At 37.1% G+C, this 24562-nt stretch overlaps 1 protein-coding gene across 8 annotated transcripts in view; it reads right to left on the bottom strand.

Moving 5' to 3' along the window:
* LYRM9 (LYR motif containing 9) overlaps positions 1 to 24562 on the bottom strand; it is a 43979-nt gene that overhangs the window by 1481 nt on the left and 17936 nt on the right. For 3 of the 8 annotated variants that reach the window (XM_062592161.1, XM_062592156.1, XM_062592158.1), the window contains 3 exons: positions 18605 to 18672; positions 1771 to 1908; positions 840 to 932 (listed from right to left, as the gene is read on the bottom strand). In XM_062592161.1, coding sequence (XP_062448145.1) covers positions 840 to 932; positions 1771 to 1896 — 219 coding nt within the window. In that variant the 5' untranslated portion in view covers positions 1897 to 1908; positions 18605 to 18672. Of the gene's footprint in view, positions 1 to 839; positions 933 to 1770; positions 1909 to 4824; positions 5028 to 18604; positions 18688 to 24562 lie in introns of all 8 variants that reach the window. The other 5 variants (XM_062592163.1, XM_062592155.1, XM_062592160.1 and 2 more) reach the window with 4 other exon arrangements.

The following is a 24562-nucleotide window of genomic DNA, read 5'->3' as shown; positions in this document are numbered from 1 at the left end:
TGTAATAATTCTCATTTCAGCTTCATGGACTTTACAGTTGTTTAATAAATTAAATCACAGATACTTAGGGGAAAGCTGTACTTAAGACTTGTTTCATTATATGCTGAAGAATTCCTGTTACTATACTATGCTCTCCAGCCAAATTTAAATTTAAAGTCCACGTGGTTTTCAGCTGTGTAATGGAAAATAAGCAATCTTAATTCTTATCTAAAAATCTGGTTTTTATCTTTCAAGCTACTTTTCTTCCACTAGTATGATTTGTTGATGTGGCCTTTCCAGCACAGACTATTTGAGAGTCATCTTTCAGCATTGTGTTAGTAAGGTGGTTAGTAAAGCGGTTCTACCAGGTGTAAACTAGGGCAAGAGCAAACCAATTTTAATAGTTTTTCCACTATGTTGTCTAACCCTGATCTGCACAGCTCAGGCATAACCTGAGAAAAGAGTATTCTAGGAATTTATGTAAACTGATTAACAGAGGAGAGGTTGCTGTTTGGAACTAAGATACCAATGAACTGTGGCTTGCAAAATACTGTGGCTTCCACCCCCCCCATAATAGAGCTATACTAGCCACCACTGTTGAACGATGATTTACACAGAGACCAACTTACAGCATAGCACCATTCATACTAAAAAGATACAGTTAGTGCTTATCAATAACGAAGAGCTTTTAAACAAGAACTATATCTTAGTCAAATCCCTAGTGCCTAGATATTTCCTTTACCAATGCTCTGCAATGCCCAGGAGTGTAGAACAGTTTGCTGCTCCTAATTTGCTTTCCAGTATTATTTTTTGATCTGAACTGAGTGAGAGCAAAACTTAGGACTCTATGATGTACTTACTTTATTCATAACCCAGTCAGCATCTTCAATGGCTCTTTTAATAATCTGCTGGATTCGCTCAGGGTTGTCTTCATCAGCATGAACTTTGAAACTCTACAATATTTATCAAAGTGTTACACTGACTAGCCAACTTAATGCAACAGCTGTCAAAACAAGGATCAGTTTTAGGCACCAGAGTAAATATTTGATAAAAACAAACTTTTGATCTGAAAAGGAACCAATGCACATTGCAACAGCCTAGCTGTACTATTTTTGTAACAAATCTTGGTGAAATAATTGCCTATGAAGTACTTCATTCCTTTCATTCATAACCACAGGATCAAATAGCAAAGAGTGCTAAGATGATGAACACAGACTCCCAAGAGCTTTAATTTAGGATGAACAAACTATCTATTCTTATTTAGGAAAGCATTGAAGTATATGTATAATTTTAATAAGCAAGTTGCATCCTAATAAATTCAACAGCACTTAAATAAAATCCCGAATGGCAAAGTTTTATTGAAATTATGCCTGGAACTAAAAAGGATACAGACAGGACAACAGATATAATCAAAGGTACAAAATTACTTCCATATGAGCTATTAGATAAGATTTACTCTGCCTAGGGAGGATAGAAAAAATTGACAAGGAGCCAGTAAGGGTCTGTAAGCACATGAAAGATGTGATTAAGTGAATAAGCAATTGATTGTTCACTCTTGACAAAAAACAGGAACTAAAGATGGAAGCAAACAAAACTGAAGGTAGCAGATTCAAAGCAAACAAAAGGAAGTGCCTCTTCATACATTCCCAATATAATTCTTTGGGTATATTCAGGTTTCAAGTTTGCAGGTAAGTAATTTTCAGTACCAGGAGTTATACAAAACTGATGGAAATAGTTGAAGAAAAAGGAACACTACAAATCACACTTTTTGAAAAGAAATCCCATTCTCACCTGTCTGATTGCATGTCTGTAATGCTGACGAATATTCTCTTCAGGAAGTTGCTTACAGCATCGAAGCAGGTAACGATATAACTGTAAAGAACTCTGAACTAGTTCAGCATTTGGTAGTGGAGTCATTATGTTATTTAGCTGTTAAAAATAGAAAAAGGAATTCAAATTTTATTAAAACAGAAATCAAATTGAAAAATAATTTTATAACAACTAAAATTGGGTTTGCAAATTTAAAATTAACAGCATAACTTGAAGAAACCTTGAGAAGAAAAAACAATATGAAAGATCAGAACTTGGTAGTTTATGATCATGGATGGCTAAACTCGCCTCTCCACTGTATAAAGATTAAAGCGTTCAGTTCAAAGATCTTGTTTTGATAGTAGTATTAATGTGAGTTTCAATTTAATATATTTTTTCCAGTTTAAAAAGGGGTCCTGGAGTCTGAGCCGCTAAATATAGAGAACAGATAACCCTCTAGGCTGTGATATTCTTCTGCCTGAGCCAGGATGCTCACACTTACTCAAACTTTCAGTGCTTTCAGTGAGTAATAAGGGTCCATCCACATGGTTACTTTGAAAAATTAGGACCCTCATAATTGCTATGAATGGTGTTGGATTTCAACAGTTATTTCTTAACGTTGTTATTGTCAAGAGCACCATATGAACTGGCTCGAAAATTTCAGGGTTTAACATATAACATTTATAAATGCAGGAGCAGATACGCAAAAATACTGAGAGCTTTGAAATTTTCCACTGAATGTAATAGCAATGGGAAAAAACACAAATCTAGCAAGTTTCACCTCCACAACTATACACATATTTTAACAGTAAGTCCATTCAAGCTATATAAAGTACTAATCAAATACTGTAAATGAGTTGTCATTTAACAGATGATTACCATCCGCAAAGAACTACACTAACATTTGGAAAAAAGCACTTTTACATCATTACTCTTAAGAATAAAGATAATACATAAGTAACTGAATAATGAAGTAGGTGTACGGTATTATTTTAGCACCCATTATGATACTTACTCATCATTTGGAATATTTTTCCTCTTTTTCTTAATTTAAATATTTTAGACAAATTTATTTCTAAGTAGAACACCCCAGTAATTGTGTCATGCCTGAGCTGCTTAGGCTCCAGATGATGAATTTATACTTTTTACCTGAAAATAATTATTGCTCTCAGACTAGCTACAAGCTGAGTTTAATAACATTGCCAAGCTAACTACTCCAGTTTCCCAGCAGTGTAGCCACAGCTCTATCTTTTCCTCATTCTGCTCTCTCACTGCCTGCCCAGAATAGCCCAACAGCTGTAACAGCAATCCAGTGAGCCCTTAGGGTGCCCCCAACTTGGGGCACCAGCCAGGAACACTGCCACTTTCCAACCCCCGGGGACTGCTATTGGGGAGAGACCAGCCCAGGACCATATCTCCTTGAATGGTAGCATCACCCTAACAGGGCAACTGAGATAAGTTCCTGAAACATATAGCACATTTTTTTTTTTTACGTAAGAAATGCAATGTGCAATTGCTCCATGCAGGCATAGCCTGGACACCTCTGAGTGAGTTAAAAGCACTAGATGAATATGCACAGCATGCCTCACAAATACAAAGCCTATAAAATTCAGTATTCATATACAGACATAATGACAGAAGAAGTGACACTTTCCAGTGTCCCATATCATACACAGAGAATGCAAAAGTCCTTATGTTAAGCAGGAGTATCATGGAATGTACCATCTATCTCTACAGAAGTCAAGAGAAATGTGTGGGATTTTAAACAACTCAGGATATCAGATCTGGAGTCTGCTGGTCTAAATGGAGGGCAGTAGTACCGTAAAATTCTGCTGCTCTTGTGGGTAACTGAGCAAGAGGAAAATGGCACTCTTAGATAACAATTTCAGCCTCAGGCTTTACATTAAAGCAAATTTTAAATTCCAGCTAAAAGCTCATGGTCATAGCCTATAGGTCTCAAAGCCATTGGACTGTGTATTTCTGGTGTCCTGCTAACAAAATAAGTATTCAACTTTTTCAGCCAACTTCAACCATCAAATGGTCTCACAGTATCAGTCTAATTCTTCAGTTCTTCCAGAATTTTCAAATCTGTGGATTTGTCCCCCTTAAAACCTCTTTTCTACCCTTGTCTCCTGTCCCATGGAAGAGATCTCTTTAATTATGCTGATGGGAACTACAGGCATACAACTATCTTTAGCAGATGACTTATGCTAGAGTTACATTTTAATTCTTTTTGACAAGTGATATGGGACCATAATCTAATAAAAAGAACAAGCATGTCAGTAATCACTCATTCTTTTCATACCAATCCAAAATGATAATGTGATAGAAGTTTAATTCTTCTTCAAATCAAATTCACTTTAACTAGTTAGTGGTAACAATTTGGTTTGGTTATTACTGTTATTACTGAAACCTTACCTAAATGTTATGCCATTTCAGTCCTTAAAGGTTTAAGTAAGATTCCACTGACAAAATTTAAAAAAGAAAAAAAAGCATTTCCTTTATTCAGAAGTAGATAATGTTGACTGGTGTAAGTTTCCAAACACTATCTTGTACTGTTAGTACTGGAAAGATCTCTTATGCTTCTCACATTTATGGAAACAATCCTAGACAACAATATGGTACTATCAGTAATAAGATATGATCCTACCACATGCACTCGCAGCTGGTATTAGAATTTTTGAAAATGAAATGAAATTGGCTATGCAACCTGAGTGGATTTGCCTGGAGTGCTGTTACAACAGTGACCTCTCCTGGGCATAAGAGTCCTAACTTGGCCCCTGAATTCTGTCATCATAACCCTTACTCTCTGCCAGTTATCCCCTGCTCCCACAACTGACATGTCACAATGAAGATAAATTTCCCTGTCATATCACTGAATTGCAGAGGCCTGTGCAGTTTTATTCCCCAAATAGGTCACATCTTTCTCTAGTATCTAGAATAGACCAGTTTAGTGCACTGTTGCATTTTGAGCATCCGAGGGTGTCTTTGAATATTTGATACGTTCTATCAGTAAAGTAAGAGATGAGGTAAGACCTTTCAAGGATCCCTCCTGAGAATTATTCACAGCCACAATATGGTTTCCATTAGGTTTCACAGCCTCCTTCCATCACAAAGGCAGTAAGTTGGCTTTATCCTGCTGTTGCAATCCTTTCATTCTGCTGATTTGATTCTAATTCTCTTCTCCAATATCTGTTTAATAAAAGCCATCCACCCTAAAACAAGATTTTAATACTGCTCTGAAAAAGAATAGATATAGTGGAAAGATGTTACAAGAACTCAGAAATACAGACCAAGAGCTGATTTTTCAAAATGGCTTCAGTCTACCACATTTGTTAGCTCACTGAGTGCACATGTGCTAATTATGGCTTTAGCCTGATAAGTTCATAATAATGATGATACATCAAAACAATAGTCCCAGGGTAAACTGACAAACACTGAGTATGTCCACTGCCTATGGCAGACAAGATCAGAATACAGATCAGAACTCCAAGGCTCAGGAATGTTCCTCTCTTGTTTTCTTCCAATCTGTATTTTTTTCTCTAAAATATAGTTCTCTTTACAGTGAAACCTACACTGGACATCAGCTTCGTACTCACTTTGGTCTGGATTCATTTCCCTTTGGCATGTGAGTAATGATGATTATACTCAATAGTTCAGAAAGAATTCTAAATTCCTGCCAACCTGTAGAAAGATAAGCAACTCCAAAAAGCAACTTGGATAACATACAGACCAAATCACTCCCTGCCTTTCTCTCCACTGAGCACAGAAGGAGAGCAGGACAGCCGAAGTTTTAATATAGTAGTTAAAAGCTTAAACTAAGTAGAACGATTCCAAAACTGTCTTGCATATTTTCAAAATACAAATGTAATAAGGGAGCTTATTCCAGAGCAGATCTCAGTAACACCCTCACTTACTTGCTTTCTAAGTGTTGAAGGTCTCACTTGTTTTTCACCCCAAATTAAACTTTCTACAATGAGCTTAAAGAGGAAGGCTTTAGTACACAGTTTTCTCTAAAAAGAGGCTGTTATAGTGGTAGCATATACAGGCTGAAATTGAGAACCCAACTACAAATATCTTCCAAATAATCTTTTGCAACATTCTTTATTTTACTACAAAAATCTGTGTTTTGTAGTTTGTAGGTTGATTGTACTACAGTCAAAGCTGTCACCTTGCTGCCTGTTGCTTGAAAATATGGCAGTAGCTTGCACCTGCCATGAGAAATCCCTCTCTGACACTGCATCTCATGTCTCCAGCTTGTACATTGTCCCTTGCAACCTGGGGAACACTCTTCATCTCTAAAGAGTATTGAAACAGAGCTTGAATGTTAAGTAATTTGAGTAAGCTGTTAATATATCTAAAAATTTGCTGTTCCATAGGCAGTAGATATACTCAGTGCTAGTCAGTTTACCCTATTTATCTTCATTATGAAAAAGTCAAGCTTATTAGAAAAAGGTTTGTAATCACGATAAACATGGAAATAAAAGTGCACATACAAAAACATGCAACAAAATATACCTGAGAATCAATGGCTTCCCTCATGGCTACATGAAGTTCAATCCCACAGCTTATCCTTCAACAGCAAGAGCTGAGTGCATGATTCCAGTATACACCTTTTACTCCAACTTTGATATCACATTCAGCACTAAGTTCCTTCTTTGATTTCTCACTTTTCCTTAGTTTACCAGGTACTCATCGAATAGAGGGAACTTTAAAGTAGGTTCTAATACCTGCTTCAATTTCTTCCCAGCCCTCAGTTCAATGCTATCATTGTATATCCCTTCCATGTGTCAGTGAAAATGCAAATTAAAGACTAAAATCAATTTGGACAAAGCTTGCTGTGTTATGCAAATGCCTTTGCATTGCTTTCCTGCTTAAGAAATATAGTTTCCCCTAACATCTGCCTCTTTCCTCCCTGCTATGTAAATGGAACTTGCAGAGTTCAGCTAGTGTTATCTTTTAATCAAAGCATTTTCGGATTGCCAACTTGCACTATATATTGTAAGAAGCATTTACTACACAGACATCACGCTAAGTTTACCCCCTTCTGTTTGTCCCTGGCTTTTAGTACTTCAGAGAACAAAAGTTAGACCAAATAACACTCCTGACACATACTGATAGTTCAGGAGATCCTAAACATCATTCAATTTATAGGGATGTCAATGTTTCTTTCTTTCTCTCTCTTTTTTTTTTTTTTTTTTTTAAGAACTGAGATAAGGATTTCTGCACCACCACCCCAATAAAAATCTAGACTTAATTTCTCATTATAAAAAACCCCAAAAGGTACAGTAACATTGTACGTGTTGCCTGCCTTTGGCAGTCTTGTTTTTTACCACATAAGATTACATGGGGAAAGCAACACCTTCTCAATAAAGTCTGGATGCCCTCTGTGTGCCTATTTTACCAGTGTTGCTCTATTCATTTTATTTTAATTTGAAAATGAATAGATCTGGTGCAGTTATAAAAGGAAAATGAAAACAAAACTAGCTACATGGCATGCCAGAAAAAATAAAAAGGGCCATTTTAGCATCCTAGTGATTGTCAAGATGTTTCAGCTGCCAACCATTTAAAGCCCGATTGATCAAGTCACTTTTCTAAGGAGTACAGACTTCTAAAGCCTGTTACAAAAATTACTGGAACATAAGGATTACTATTTAGAGGTTCTGCACCTATAGATTTATGTCATTTGTGTATTTCTGAATCTATTACTATACCCAAGTGTCTCAGTGTCTAACATATGGATTAGAACATCTGTGAGACAGGGTACTGCTTCCATAAACAGGGAAATGAGGCACAGATTAAATGACTACACCAGACTCATACAGGATGTCTGCAGCCCTAACCTCTGTCCTTCCTTTTCTCCTGCCTTCATTGACCCTGAGATTTACAGAGAGGTTTTTGCTTAGAACCCAAATGGCAGCATTTTGAGTCGGAAAATCCACCTAAGAGTATCTGAAGCCACCTTACTTACTTGCTGTGCCCCACAGCACATGAACTAGTATGTGCAACACCACTAACGTGTCCAGCCGAAAATAAAGATGTTCCACATGTTATGGAAAGGGGCTGCAGAGAAACAACTGACCCTTGAAGACAACTGCTTGAGACATGCAGCTTCTCTGGACTAATGCTAGGGCTCAGCATTCATCATTAGTATGTAACTAAACTAGATGCTAAACTTCAGATTATATTAAGAATGAAAGTGCTCTATAATCAGTCTCCTGTGAGCACTACATATAAAAATACTAAAGCAGTCCAATAATAACCAGAAAAGGGTATATCTGAAAGTAAGAAATGAACTGTACAAAACTCCCAGCTTAATTCTTTTTTTTGTCAACATTTTACTTTCTCCATACACACACAAACACACACAGATTAACAATCAGTGACAATAACGGACCTAACTCATAGCCCTGAATGTAGACAAAAAGTTGAGATCTGAATACTAGATTTGAAGATCAATTTTTTATTACTTCATAAAAAGTTAAATCTTAGAACTCCCTAACATTTAATGAAAAACAAATCCTAATTTTTAACTGATAAACTCACATGTAGAAGATGTGAAATGGAGAGTTTCATTTGCCTATGTGATAAGGCACTACAATCACTGTGACCAACTGCTGCATGAGTAGTTTCACAAGTAAAACCTGAAAAGCATCTGTGCAACTAGACAAATTAATTTCACTTTATGACAGATTAAAGTATGTCCAAGGTCTACACAGCCCATGGGTCTATACTTATGCTCAGTGCAAAATAGAACAGGATTTTACTTGTTGCTACTTAAACAGAACATTCAAGAATATGGCTCTATCATCCAGTACAAAAATCTAAAATAAGCTGTTGTATGCAAGCTGCCCTAAACTCATCTACACTCATGGCTTTTTTTGAAATTCATCCTTAGCTGGTAAAAATTGGTATAGCTCAACCAACCCTATAGTCCTGACCCTGTATTTCACATATGCCTGCTAAATACAGTCTGAGGTAGATCCTATGGTGTACTTTGGGCATATGGCCAATTTCTTGAGTTGTTTCTAGGTTTTGATGTGTAAATTCATCTGCCATCGTGTTCTAATTAAATCCAAGTGCTGCAATAGATTTCACAAAAGCAAAGATCCCTCACGTTTTGGGAAGGTACAGGACAGCCTGCCTCAGCATAAACTCAGCTATGGGAAAGAGCAGGAAACCAGTCTCACAAATTAATAGGGAATGGTTAAACTGATCGAAATTGAAAATGTTGCAGAGGTTTGGGGAGAAAAACATTACAAGATATTCTTTTAAAATAGTGTTTTTCACTATGGATAATTAGAAATTTTTTAAACAGGGAAATGACAAGCTGTTGAATCTGAATTTTGTGACAAACATTTGCATTTATGAACCTCAAAAAAAATCCTCCTTTTAAGTATTGAGCTTCCTAATGGATTTGAAAATTGAGTCTTTGACCAGTTCTAGCTATTTTAATTTTTATGAGCATCTACCTTCCCAATGTTTGTAGTAACATTAACTAGCTGTGCACAATGCCATTAACTTCAACACTCTTTACCTCCTTCTTCCTGTCTTGCCCTTCAGTGATACAGAGTTCATCTCAGTCAACAGTAACAGTCACTGCACACCATGCTAGCCACTGATACCTTATAAGGGGACTCAGAGCTGTTTATTAAAGAACTGAAAGGCCTTTTCTCTTCATATTACCTGAAGTTGTAGCAGTCATTGTTTACTGTGCAAGTTTGAAGCAACATTTGGTTAATTTGTTGAGTCTAGATTAAGTTATTCCATATGTTAGTCATTCTTTTAGTATCAGTGGAAATTTTGCTCAGTTTAGGACCAAATTAGCAAAATAATCATAACTTCAAGAATACATTTAATCCTTCTGTGCCTGTCTGCAACTGTAAATTAAGGCTAGTTATAACTGTATGCACTATATATTGAATTGAGTTTCAGTAAGATTTCTAAACTGCCTTAGGATCCTACTACTAAAAATTTAACTGGGTAGAAAAGTTAGAGTCCTATAACAGCAATGCACTTGATCCTGCATTGGACTCCAATGCTATCTCAATTTCTCTAAACTTTCATCCAGCTTCCTTATAATCAATAGCCTTCTAACAATTTGTAATATTAAAATTTCATCTGAACAGATCTTTTCTTGTTTTCACACTTTTCCTCTAACCTTTCTGGGACTTAGAGCTGTCTCCAAAATCTATGTTCTACTGAATAGGTCCTCAACTCTCCTTCTCCTTGAAATTCCATATGTAGTTTTAAATTCCTTTGCAGTATTATGCAATTATATACACAATATATACAAATTATGATTATGTGAATTATAATTTTACATTCCTGCCTCACAGCCAACTCCACATCAGCTAGGCATTGCCATGTTTTTCCTGCTATTAGAAGTTACAAAATAAGTCTCTGGATAGAAATGTCAAATAGCTAGCACAAGATACTGCAAGAAAAATGCTTTCTAGTATTGTACTGCAGGTCTCAATGAGTTAAGAACAAGAAAATCCAGAACCTTTAAAGCTAACTCCATTTTCTTGCTTATCTAGGTTAAAAACTTAGCTCTTTCTTCAATTTGGCCCAGTTATGGCACTGGAATAGATGCTATGATACTTTACACTAACATTGCCAATTTCTCTTCTACAAACTGATTCCTTCATGTGGTGAAAGGGAAGTCCTATAATCTGAATAAAAGGAAGAACCCCAAGCTAACAGATTTTTTCATACAGTGAACACCATAGACCACAGACATAATCCAACTAAAATTTTTGACAGGCATTATGAACCATGACAGCACAAGACGGTCACTGAATCCACCAGACAGACTGAATGGCAGTCTGGTGATGTCACCCACAATTCCTCACTCTTCACACTTCAGTATTAAGATCTGCACGTGTTACTCAAAAGAGCAGATGCTCAAATCATTGGATTTTTGCTATGTATTAACAGACTCTGTCAAGGGTTAACTTGCCCTCCCTTTTACAGTGATGGGGGCAAGACGACCACAGAGCAGAAATGTAGTTCTGGGCTACCTAACTGACAGGAAGGTCATGAAAACAGACTGCAATTTCAGAAAGGTTTGAGAGCAGAGATACAAATAAGAGCTTCTTTTGCATCATTTCCCATAAACGTAAAGCAAAAAGAAATTTATAGATTTTACTGTGCTGGTTAAGACCAACTGTGACAACTGTGACAATTGTTCACATGTATAGCAGGAGCAAAATGGAGAAGGTGAAGGTCAGTCTTCTGCTTCTTTCTGGGATCAGCAGTTTCCACTTTGAGCCACAATACGCCTGTCCCGAACATAAAACAAAGCTTTCAAGCACTTGTTATTTATAAGGATTTGCCTGCCCTTGACATTCTTGTAATCTTTTCTTTCCTCCAGCTTGGAACAGTGATAGCAACAGAGGAGAACAGAAAAAGTGTGTATAAAACTATTGGCAGCAAAAGCCAAGTATAGCAGAGAAAAATCTGATCTCTTTTGTTTTCTTGGGACAGGGCAGTATCACTGTCAAAGCTGGAAGGAAGAGAGTGCTGGGAAGGCATCAGATAGTGATCTGAGTTCAGTCAGTTGCTACTGGAAAGACTTAAATTGATTTGAGTAAGCCTCAATGCTCAGAGCACAAGGAAAAAGGGTGGCCAAGTGTCACCTCATTTTCTCCCAAATAACTTCAAATCTCTTTCCCTCAGAACTCCATTACTCTAATTGCACAACTTGCATTAACTATCTTCCACCATTCTTTGTAATGCAAAGCCCTTTACTCCTCCCACTGGAATTCTCCCAATTTACAAATTCTACTTCAGTTCTCCAAGGCGATTTTCTCCAGCTACACCTTTCCTGTCCTGCTTCACTGGAAATTTACCATAAGACATGAAAAAGCCAACAAGTATTTTGGAAATGCAATTGATTTAATCAGAAGTCTTCTTATGACCTGTCGCAGCACCAGGTTTTCAAACAGTGACACAACAGACCCTAAAAATGGGTAGGGTTAAATTCTGCACTTGTACATCTCATAACAGATTTCAGTTGTTACTGATAATTTGACCCTTACTATGCACAAAAAGGACAATCAAGCACAGTAATAATTTGTACTACTGTCTTTTGTTCTAAAAAGACCTCTCCACACACAAATCCCATAAACATTACTTTTTCTTCTTTACCAAGATTACCTATCTTTCAGTAAAAATCCCTCAAACCTCAAAATATGGCTGTAATTCTGACTCTAATAATGTAAGTCTCCTTCCTGTAACTTAAATATCAAGCATAACACAACAAACCAACTTTCTAAACCAAGAACTGTTGAGTCAGAAATGAAATAATCCACTAATTGTGCTTTTCTGGAATGGATGACTGTATAATGTCCTAATCAGAAAGCTGAAATCACATTTGCATTTAGATAAAGGCTTATTTAAAAAGAGACAAGTATAAAAGGAGACACTGAGACTATTGTGGTATTTCTCTACATAGCATAATCATTTACATTCCTGATAATGATATTCAGATAGTGAAGCAAAGGCTGACCAAAGCCAATTAATCTTGCACTCTGCATTTGCAATCTTGTCAATTGACCCAGTGTATAGCTGTACCCATGATACTAGCATGACGCTATGCCCCTGCTCTCAGATGTTTTTCTGCTACTGTGACTGTTTTTCAAGCAAGTCTTTGGTTCAACAATTAAGACCTCAATCTCTTCAGGCTAGAGTTAAATGGGCTGCAGAAGCTGGGCTTCAGAAACTGAAAGTACTAGTTAAATGTTAAAAGAGTTATCTAAACTGTCACTGTTTATAGTCTCCCCTCCCCAATACACGTTTCTTTGCAAGATGGAGATGCGTTTTTCCTACTACTTCAAAATTCTAGTTCTGGTATTGGTTCTTCATAAGTCTCAGGTGTTTATGATTCTCTATCATATCCAAACTTCATGACCTCTAGCATACTGATTTTACAGTACCTTTGTAAAGCAGGCACAGTACTATTACATCCATTCCAATGCTGAGGAACAGAGATAGGCCTGGATTCTTTCCACTGAATTTGAGTACTTCACTGATGTAAAATGAATTTGGAATACTGTCTTGCCAGCTCGCTCTGTAGTCAGCTGAGATGCTTACCTCTGCAGGGCAACTAACATCTTAAGGTGCTGAATATGAACGACTTAGTAATTTCTAGCAGAACAGAGCCAAGTTCCCACAGACTACCTCAGCATTTGGATTACTGAATCATCTTTCATGGCAAACTTATCTTAATCAGGTTCTCTGCTGGAGAATCCATCCCCGTTACCATATCACACAAAACCAAGCACACAAAACAGAAGTTAGATGGAACAGAAACTTGACATGGAGAGATAGAAGCTTTTGACACTATTTTGTATTACTAGCTCTGTTACTGAAGCTACCTAGGGATCCTGAAGCTGATGTTCAAGAATAAATACAGCAATAAAAGAAAGAAAATCCTATCATCTCCCTGGGTCTTAGTACGCTGTTTGGACTGAATCATGAAAATAGCTTAGAATTACACAGTGGATTTTGTAAAAAAGCAATTGAGCAAACAAATCCTATAAAAAAAATAATCAAACATAAAAGCAAAGCATCAATTGATTAATACTAATCTAGTTTGAATTAGAAAGAACCTTGGAATACTCCCAGCAGTTTAAGTACTCATTTAACAGCAGAGAAGTGACCTGTCTGTTCAAAAGTATATGCAATATTAAAGTATTTCAGGAATTCTGTGCTCATTTGAAATTTTATTCAATCATTCAGCTTGAAAATAAGGCATCTCTACAGTTATCTATGGTGTCAAAATTATTTATCCTCTTTTAAAATGCAAGTCTAAACATCTTGTAATAGACTGAGGAAAAAAGATATCACCAGCAGACCTATTATTACAAATTCAGAGCCAAGCTCTCTAACCTGACTCATAAGGTCTTCACTAGGCCTGACGACATTAGTATGAATAAAGCTTCCAAAAATGCTATTTGTGTAAGATGAGATGCTAAGATTTTCTGCACAAGGTAACAAGCAGACTGGCAAAATAAGAAGTGGAAGCCTCTTGAAGCCTCTTTAACCACAAAAGATCTTGGTTCAGATTCTGACACTGGTCTAGGAAGACACTTGAGTAGACTGTTACTACGCAGTAAGATTTTTATTCTTTTATCTTAAACCTCTTTCAGGTTTCACAGGCTCCTAGACAGTAATTGCAGGAAAGGCCTATGACTCTGGACTTGGACTTCTTTTACAACACACTGCAGTAGAGCAGCAGACTTCTTTGTGTAGTAACCGTCTTCTTTGGTTATTACCCTGTGCAATATATCTTCTTTATCCCGCTGTAGGGTCACAGGAGACTGACTAGTACATTATGTCCAAGGCCAGCTCTCTGGGTTCTGCTACCCTAGGCAAACCAGTAAGTACCATCCTACGAAGTCACATTTGCTCATAGTTACTGAATGTTTTGCTGCCCTAAGCAATGTAGATATACAGCTATCCTGCCCCGTAGATATATGCTTCCTTTGTAGGGGTGAATATGTACAATGCTGAAGTCACATTCTAATAAATGAATCTCTGCAGCATGCTGGGCTTTTATTAGGATCTACTGTTTTGACATGATCATTTCTGACGAGTTGTGTGGCCTGTCATTATTGTGGATTCTGCCCTTTCCAAGTATGATCTGTAATGTCCTACTGCATGAATAATGATAGCCACACATTCTTGTTCTGTTCGTTTCTATTTTTATTCTCTGAAGCTTAATGCTTTGCTAGATGCATAAGGCAGAGAAGCAACACCAAACAATGCAACAATAGCACATTTTAGAGATTCAATCTTGCAATGTAAAGTTAGCACTATACAATGTCAGTAGAGCATATGGGAGATTAGGAACTGGCTGACAGATCTCAAAGATCTGTTTGTTGATAGGAAGTCACCATTGATTCGACATACCTCAGGCAGTTCTGCGGGCAACAGGATTAGGCCTAATGCTATTAGATGCTCTCAGCAGTGGTCTCCCAGTAAGCAAAACTAATTGGCACAGCTTGTAGATGACACAGACTGACAACAAGGCAATCAAAATTGATGGTAAATTTCTGGATAGGTTAGGCCCATTCCAAACTTTGTGTCTAAACATTATACAGTGTACAGGTTATAGCTACACAATAAGGAACTATATTCTAGAATAGGAAAAAGAGCTAGAGAATCATAGCAAACAAGCAACAAAACATAGCTCCCAGCAGGCTACTATGCAAAAGAAAAGGAGGAGAAGGATAAAGTGATCCCTAAACACAAAAATAAGGGAGTTATGAATAAAAGAAAAGTAACTACCTTCATAAGCAGAAGGAAGCTTCATTTAATTTGTATGTCTACATTAAAAAAAGAAAAGGCATTAAGGGGGCAGAAAGTACCTTCAACTGAGTCTTAGAGCTCAATCTTTAGCTTAAAAGTGTGCCAATGTGATTAGAATGCGTATGTTCCTTCACATGAAGGAACACTGAAAATTAAAAGGCTCTTTAATTTAGAAGACAAAAGTAAAATCTGAATCAATAGCCAAAAGCTGAAGCCAAGTCTGAATAACAGAATTGCCACAATTTTCTAATGACAAAAGTGAAATAGTGGAAACCCTATCAAACAACCTCCCCCCGCCCCCAAAATGTCTTCTGATCAGCCCCTTTGTGCAGTATGCTGTAGTCTATGAGTTCCCATTATTTACAGGTAGGCAGATCAGCCACCCTGAGGCACTGAAAGCCAAACATCCCAGACACATCACCTAGTGCATTGCAGTTACTTGTTGTAGGCAAAGACTATTTCCTAAAAGTATCAGAATACATGTGCTATTCAACGCACATTCATAACTAAGTACTTTGATCATTCCCATTTCTTGCATTTGCCACTACCAAACAATCAACGCAACTCATCCTCATGAAGGTTTCTAGAGCAAAGTAAACTGTGACCCGGACGAAGCATTCTTGTGACAGCAGCCTGTTCTGGGCTATCAGAATCGCAGAGGATCCACTTTCCCTTATCTTGTTGGCACCTAGAGTACCAGGAAGCATTTTGGGTCCTTGGCTGCCACTATCTTAACAATTCATCCAGACCTCAACCTGCCACTGAAAGTCCACTGTAAAAGACAAAATGAAAAGCGCTTCATACAGATGAACTGCCCTGGCAAGCAGCGCGCAGCCTGTGAGCAGCACAACACAGATGCATTAGTACAACACAAGTTGTCTAATAATCTGCCTTAATACAGAGGGTCCAGGATGAAATTTTAACAACAAGGAGAGTCAGATTCTAGCTTTAAATCCTGTAAATACAGGAAGGTTACTAAACAATGAACAAACCACATCTGGCAGTACTGCATGCTTGCAGCACACAAGAGACCATTCTTTTCAGACCCTGAGGAGAATTTTCTTACAGATAAAGTGTAAACTGCAATTCCTATTCAGACACATTTTATGTTCCCTTTACTGCTGATACAGTGTAAAGCAGCTTTAAGGTAACTGGAAGTCTGACATTATTATATATATTATATATATATATTGGTCAGAGTATGAGTAAAAGATGCTTTATGGCAGAGAAAAACTGAATATAGACTTAAATCAACAGGCTTAGAAAAGGCACAAATGAGTTCTCCACTTAAGCTGTAACACAACATGAAATTCTTTTCACGATGAAGACCACTTACGTAAATTATCTAAACAAAGCCATAGTGCAAATGTCTTATCTTACACTGTGGTATCGCAGAGCAAAGACACATAACAGCTTAAAAACAGCAAAAAGACATGGAGACTTGCAGTCTTAACACTAGAGAAGTAACATGCTTCCTCCACTAAGGCTCAATTACCTTTTCTATTTTGGTTAATTGATGAGCATGCCTAGGGAAATATTCCTTGTAGCATGCTCAGATAGTAATATGAGAACAAATAAGAATCTCTCTGCTTTAGATTGAATTCAAATTTCTCCCTTTTTTGTGCTGACTCACAAAGAAAATTCTGAAAGGCATTACCTCGTAAGAGCTTCCCATCCGTAAACTGCTCAGCTCAGACACTTAACATGAATCTTGTTTTTTCTGATCAAATATGTTCATCTTTGAGGTCATGTCTGAATATGAACTGAGACACACCTTAGTGCCATCAGCTTTAAAATAAACTTCCCACTCATTCATTTCTTTCTTGTAGATACTGTAATTTGAGACTGTTCTAGTGCTTAGTTCCAGTTTAGTTATAGCAGTTTCTCCTATTACTTTGGAGTAGTTAGCATACTAACTTTCTGCCTGAAATTATGGGTTTAAAATTACTTCAACTGGGCACAGTACTATTACAAATTATGTAGGATACCCAGTTAAAAAACAAAGCATGTAAGTTCTTTTGGAGGGTACAAACACATGCTGTCTTTGATTATTTAAAATAGAGAGCTACTGTTTCCTGACTTCATAAACTATGAATCACAAGAGCATGGGAGGAGTGCCTTACAACAGGGCCTCAAGAACTTACAAAAGTCTTACACGAGGCAGCAGATCAGTGAGCACAGGTTTCTCAACAATCAGAAAAAACAAGGATTTGGGAACAAAACTGTATAAGGATGTTTAAATACAACCTACACCCACCAGCCTAGGCCATCACATCACTCCTGGGATGCTGTCATTTTGTCTGATTCTGTTTCCCTACCCTACTTGGCTCACGAATGTTCAGCGTCAGAAAAATCATCATCCTCAGTAACTCTTACACCTCATTGACACCTGTCTGTATTCTTGAATAAGGAGGTCAGCTCTAGCAACTAGAACTATAGCCTCAGATCTGAGGGTGAAAACAGCACTGCTTAGAGTAAGGGACTGTGGTGGTACTCTTGGTCTTTACATTTTAGATAACTGATGCACCATTACTTGTGTATTTTTTCTTCTACCTTGCTTCTTACAAACTTGTAATAAGAAAGAAAAATATTTGACCTTCTGTTAAAGGAGAAAACTGATGCAAGACTTCATCCTCAAATAACACCAACATTTAGTGACAGAAGTCTGCAAACAAGGTAAATTCTGCTTCTTATTTTTCCTCACTAAGCTACTTCAATAAAAGCGTCGCTGTTACCGAATCTTTTTTATGCTGTAATAAAAAGATCCACAACAGACTAGGCCAACACTGATCTTACAGGCCCTCTGTGCAACTCCTGACTGCCAGATATTTGCTTTCAAAGTGAGTTTTTCTTCAGAAATCACAGTAATACTATGTTAGGAAGCAGACAGAGCAAGGTATTTTGGCTTAGGCTGTATAGTTTGGATGATGTAGTCTGCATTTTCAGAGTAAATACTGTATCACCATAGGAAAAGCACCTGTCTTTGCCCTAAGGAACATATAAATGACGAAAGTACTAAATTTTTGTATGTTAAGAGGAATAAGAGAATACAAGGAGAAAGAATAAAAGGAGAAAGCAACAGAAGCAGGTAACACCAGTATTCTTCAGTCATAGTAATCTGTAATATAGTAATTTGTGCAAAGTGGCCACCAGTCAGGTAACAGATCTATTAAAGCTACATTATGCATACATAAGTATTCCTGGGTTTCCATAGCACTCATGGAACTCTTGTTGACTGCATACCTGTCTGTATAGTGCTTTTAACAAAATGATATAATCGGCAAGCCCCTGCATGACTCCTTAATCCAGAATCTAGGCCATGTATTTTAAAACCCTTAGCAGAGATGCTGTTCCTAAGAGTGGAGAAAAGAGCAGAAAACAACACCAGCATTTCTGTTCATAGTAAAGAACGCTTCTGTAGACACAACTTTCCTGACATTTAGAGATACTTAAACTCAGGTTTCTAGTTTATGAACAGGGAAGAAAAGACATAACCTACCAGTAGATTTGCTGGTCAGGCTTCCCCCAGGAAGTGGACTGGCTCCATATGCTTTCTGAAGGGGAAGACTGTAAGAAACCAGACTGTTAAAAAAAAAAAACTGGACATAAAGCTCATTGCTTCCATAAGAATAACATACAACATGGTGTTATCCTATCACTTAAGTCATACCACTTTTTGTGCATACCACTGTACAAATAAGCATTTATCTGGTAGCACACCAGTTTCAAACTACAAGAAAAATACCAAGAAAATAAAGAAAATTAGCATCTCTGTCCGACCTCAATGCCATGTTTGGGGGAAATAAGACAATTGCTTAAAGTTTACTTCCTGGGTCTTGTCAGTGTTTATCAGAATTCATACTTCAATGCAAGCTTTCATTACAGAACAATACACTGGATTAATGCTCTGAAAACAGAACAGGGAAAAGAGCCATGCTCTTTTGCACTGCACTCGGAGGTAGTTGTAAAATCACTTTCACTAACATTTCTTCAAGCTAACATTGCACAACCAAGTTATAGGTATGAGAGTAGCATGAAGTCAGTATGTGTTAAGATAGTCAAGTATTCACACTCTCTGATCATCTAACTCCATGCTTCCCCCTACAGCTAGCTCACAAGAACTCAGTTACCACAGTTTGATCCTCCCTTAAGTGTTCAGAAAATACTACAATGGGCCTAGATTTTTCTTCTGTGCACACTTGTTCTTGGTACAGGAGGACGACTGCCTCTGCGTAGTCAACTATGATAGCCCTTATGAGCTCAGACCTGTGGTTCTTAATGAAGCTGTTCATTCATTAACTGAAATAATTCATTGTTACATTTTTAATCATGACTCCATGTCCTTTGCCAATGTATTTTGTCATGCTTCCTGACTATTTGGGAAAGAGTGAAACAGGCTAAAGTTTATTTTAATTTTATAGGCTCACTTTGATAGAGCAGGACTGCACAACCAGTCTTTAACAAAAGAGTAAAAAAAAACCCCTAATATTTCAAACAAGCAACTACCAATTAGGTCAGAAAGGGCCTACTTGGGAAAATGAGTACTAAAGCTCAATGGAAAGACTAGAGGCACAGAAAGGTAAAGAGATTGAATTTATGAGAAGCAAAAGGATATTGCTGTGATCCACACTATTGACTAAACATCAGTATTTTTATTGTGTTTTTTTAAACCAAAAATATGCTTTTATCATTCCTTCAGTGCAAAGTCTGTATGTAGTCTAGGAGAAACCAAATCTAGAGTGCAACAGAGCTTTCCAGTATAACTCTTCACTTTGTTCATCCATTGTGGCATGTCCTTCTCAGTTGTCGCTATACAGGCATAATCCCTAGAGTAATCTTGACAGGACTTGTACAATGTCCTGGCATCCACAGTTCATCCTGTAATCATCCTTCCCAGCTTACACTACCCTTTACAACAGCATCAAGAACAACCTGCTCTCATTATCCCAAGCCCACACCCGCTGCAATTTAACATCTTCCAATCCTTTGCCCTCAATCCAAGTAACTGTGAGTCAAAACCTTCCATAGTGTAAACTTGTCTGTGGCAGAATTATACTGTGGGTGAATTTGGCCCACTGTCTTGAGTGGAGTACATGCCTGTTCATGGGGGAGATGTTTATAAGCAGCAGTATTACATTTAAGTCTAGGAGTCTAGCCTCTTAAAGGGGATTTTAACTTGTACAGTTCACTAATCAGGGACTGTTAGCATACCAACACTTAATCACATGGACAGATGCCCACCATATCTTAGGAACATTTGTGAGGTCTTAAAGTCCTATCTCAAATTTTCCTCAAAAACCTTACTGTCACTATAGCCTCAAAAAAAATCTGTTTGGAAAAACAAACAAAAAAAGTCTGACTAGCAGCAAGCTTAAGAGATCCCAGTCCTGCAACTGGTTTGTCCCGAAATAAACTGTTGGCTGCATCGGGATTTTGCAGAGGAGCACTGCTCAAAACCAACTAGGGTGAGACTTGCACATTCTCCCTGCTCTGGCTGTTGAAGGAACAATATCACCTCCATTCTTTCAGGGAATCATTTTCCTCTACACTTAAAAAAAAAAGTTAAGATATTCTCTTCAGATGAGAAGAAAAATCTTGGAGCAAGTCCATAATTCATGAAATGGGCACCTGGCTCCAAAAAGGGCTACTTAACAATTGATTCTAGCCTTTCATGATTTGACTCAATAGAAAAGACAGAGGTGATGAAAGCTATGGCTGATGTAGCAGTAGCAGATCTTACTGTAACATATTTAAATTACAGGAATTACTGGTCTACATGTTTGAGAAGATGATTAAATGTGTTTTCTGCATTAGCTCAATCCTTGCTGCTTCTCTCCTTTTATGATTTAATACAGGCTTCCAAAAGGAAGATAGAAGCCATAAGTTGGAAAAGGAGAGTTTTGCAATTTCCAAACAGGTTTCTAGAGTCCACTAATAGGTCAGACGTTCAACAACATCAAGCTGGTATGTTTCCACTGACTTTAACAAGCCTACAATGCTTTATGCCAGTAAAGGATTAGGCATAATAGGAGTAGAAGCAGCTAAGAAAGAAGTTGTGCAGCTAAAAGAGCATCTATGCATCCCAGGCCATCCTGTATTGCAGATCCTTGGTCACTTACTTTGATGGTAGTGTCATGAACTTGATTTAGATGAGAATAGCAATTAAGTGTTGAGAATTCCCCAGTTAATGTTACTTCCCTTCCTGTTCCCTCCTTCATAACCATCTACATTTAAATCACCATCAGTCAGAATAACAAGCCACACAGTACTTGGGGAAAAAACATTAGATTTAAGAAATGTGTAGCTATTGCTTAAAACAGATGATCTGCTCACAATTATTAAATAATATAGCATTAAGCAGCGATATAGTACATATAATAGCTATATTGCATTGCAGCATTCAAAACAAAAGGTAATATTCTTTCTTTCCAACTTAATCCCTTTGAATTTAAGACCAGAATGCTGGAATAGACTCACTTTCACTTGTCCCAGCATCTTGCAAGGACTTCCAAGCAAGAAAGGGTTTTTAATCTAAGTTCTACAATTAGTCCCAGAAAATTTAAGCAGTCCATTAAATACTCCTTACCAAATACAGAACTTCCAAATACAAAAGACTAGTTATCTACTCAACCCAAATATCTTTAGCCTTACTTTCCAGAAAAAGGACAGACACAAAGATCAAATATAAGCTTGCATATAATACATCAATAGCAAAGCCAAAAATGGATCCTAGGTATGTTGTTGGTCAGGCTAAAGTGTTGAAAGTGGATTCTTTTCCCTTTCCAGCAGACAGCATATTATCAACACTTTAGTGACTGAATGTTGCAGGACAGTTCTTCAGACTGGCAAAAGCACTTGCTGGAAAGAGCTGCCTTAATTTTCATTTATGATTCAGATTTGTTTACATTTTGTGGAACCTCAGGAAAAGGGGGATAAAAGCTTCAGTTCAACTGAAGTCATGTTGCTAACCTCCAGTGCTAATAATTTAGTTAATTATGCTGAATTAATTTGATGTAATTATTGGGGATGGTACAAAGACAGTGGCCCAGAGAAAGTTTGAGAGACAGGCAGAACAGAAGTCTTCACAATACAAAATACTCCATAAATAGCATCCTTTTTTTGCCAAAATGAATCAAATACATAAAATCAGTTCATTAAAGTCAATCTGGCTTCACTCAACCCTCCAAATTACCCCAATGCCCAGACAAATAGCTGTGAAATTCAGCAAGTGAACTAGAATTAGAATATGTCATGATGAGTTTGACACAGCTCTCAGTACAAGTGTCTTTACCCATCCTATCATCTAAACAATACAGATTTAATAACATATTTGAAGAGAGCCACAATGCTTTCACTTCAACCAAAGACCAAAGAACATGTTTTTGTCATAGTGGTGTTCATAAAAAAAAAAAAACCCACACTGACACAATCTGAAGAATGCTTATGGAGTCTTCTCAGTTGATCTGCAGTTTTTATCTAGCATTTTAAACTAAGTAAATCTGAAAAAACAAACAGACCCCAAATATAAAAGAAGCATCCTTTTTCCCTTCCCCATTTAATATTTCTGTGATTTACTCTGGAAAAAAGACAGAATTGAAATCCTTTGCAATGAAAATAAACATGGTTTACTGACGTGTTCATAATTTTCCTCATGATGTTAAAGACGGTAAAGCATCAGAAAGCTTTTTAAATTGGAAGACAGGCAGAAAGAACAAGAAATTCTAAGCAAATAAATGCTTTAAGTGCCACCAGAATCTCTTCATGACTCTTTTCTTCCCCCACTCCAGGAAGAAGTGTACACAGATTAGTGGGATAATTCCCCTTACAGTGTACTTTACTATGGACAATGGATGCACTTACCAAATAAAACTCAAATAAGATAGAACAACAAATACTGCAGACAAGTTAAAGACATCAGCTTCTTACTACTCATGTTAAAAGCTGTTATCAGTAGTATGTCTTCTCCCATCTGCGAGCCTGTCTACCTTGAGCGCAGTTTACAACACACCAGTAAGCCTGCGGCAAATGTTTCATTGCCACATTTCTATCAAACTGCATTGAGTGTTTGGATTTAGCACAATAGGTGGGCTATTGTGCTGTTGTAAAACAAATTTGAAGATAAATTTTGGATTACTGCATCAAAATACAAAATTTCATGGCTCTGAGTCAGTAATATTTAAACATGAACAGTTTGGTGTTTTATCCTGTCTAGCTTCAGTTTGAAATAATGTTTGATTTACTTCTGTCATAATCCAATAAATACAAGCTTCCAAACTTTTATTGCATCCTTATTATCCTTGGTGACAAGAATAAAAATATTACCTCTACCATCACCAAGTACTTCTGAGAAGAGATTCCAAGTGCTAAACTGTATTAAATGAATAGTATTTTTCTTATTTGATAAGTAGGAGCTGTTGGTAGACCTACAGATCGTATCTGCATCAAGAGTTCTGCTGATTTGCAAACACAATTGATCTTTCAGAACTCATTTTAATTTCCATCAGCCTCCTACCAGACTCATAACTCCAAAGCAAGCTGTATTACAGGCATAATTTATGCTCTGGATTTCAACAGATCATTTTCTGCCCAGCTCTGAGAAGGCAAAAAAAGTCCGTTTTTCATGGGGAAGCTGCTAATATATTTTCCGAAGACCCAAACCAATTTTCTTACTTAAAATGTAGACTTTTCCAAAATAATATATTAAATTTAACGCTCTTTTAATGTGATGAATTGAAGTCTCCTATTTTATATGGAGAAATACTGAAAATTCTCTATGCCTATTTATATCCCAGCCTACTCAGTTTTGTAAGTGTAAACCTTTTCTGAACACCAAATGTTAATGTATAGCTCTCAAAACTAATTTGACTGCTCTCAAAAAGTTCAAAAGAACAGTTAATCAAGGTTTTATAGAACTGTCTATACCAACAGAAAACCCAGTATTTGTTAATGCTAGGTTGTTAACTTAAGTAGTACAGTAGAGATGAAAAGGTAGAAAAATAATGTAAAAGACTGATCCACAGTCCCTTATGAGAAAGCAAATGATATTTTTATATAGTATATGTGTGTGTGTGTGTATATATATATATATACACACACACTGTATGTTGCCATATACCTAACATAAGAATTCGGAATACTGGTATTGGATTGGTACTGAAGTTTGATTTGGATGACTTAACTTTTCTGCCTTGGATTCTCCAGACAAATGCCTAATACCACCATAAAGAAAAACTCACTTGTCCAAGTTCTTGACTGATGTAAACCAACCTACTTCTATTGACTTCTCGAACTAACAATTTTTGCTGGCAACCTAAAAAAATACCTGTGCCTGTGTTTCGTGATAGCAGTGGAGTTCCTCCAAAGCTACACTAGAGTAACAGAGGAGTTATTCAAGACAGAACAACACTTGTGCCACAGAAAAGCTCTGTAAGGGTTAATTCGTGTTAATTCATGTTTC

Source organism: Rhea pennata, chromosome 20, assembly GCF_028389875.1.
Source record: "Rhea pennata isolate bPtePen1 chromosome 20, bPtePen1.pri, whole genome shotgun sequence".
Classification (NCBI taxonomy): Eukaryota; Metazoa; Chordata; class Aves; order Rheiformes; family Rheidae; genus Rhea; species Rhea pennata.
Note: the sequence above shows the minus strand (reverse complement) of the source record. Positions and strands in the feature narration are given on the sequence as shown.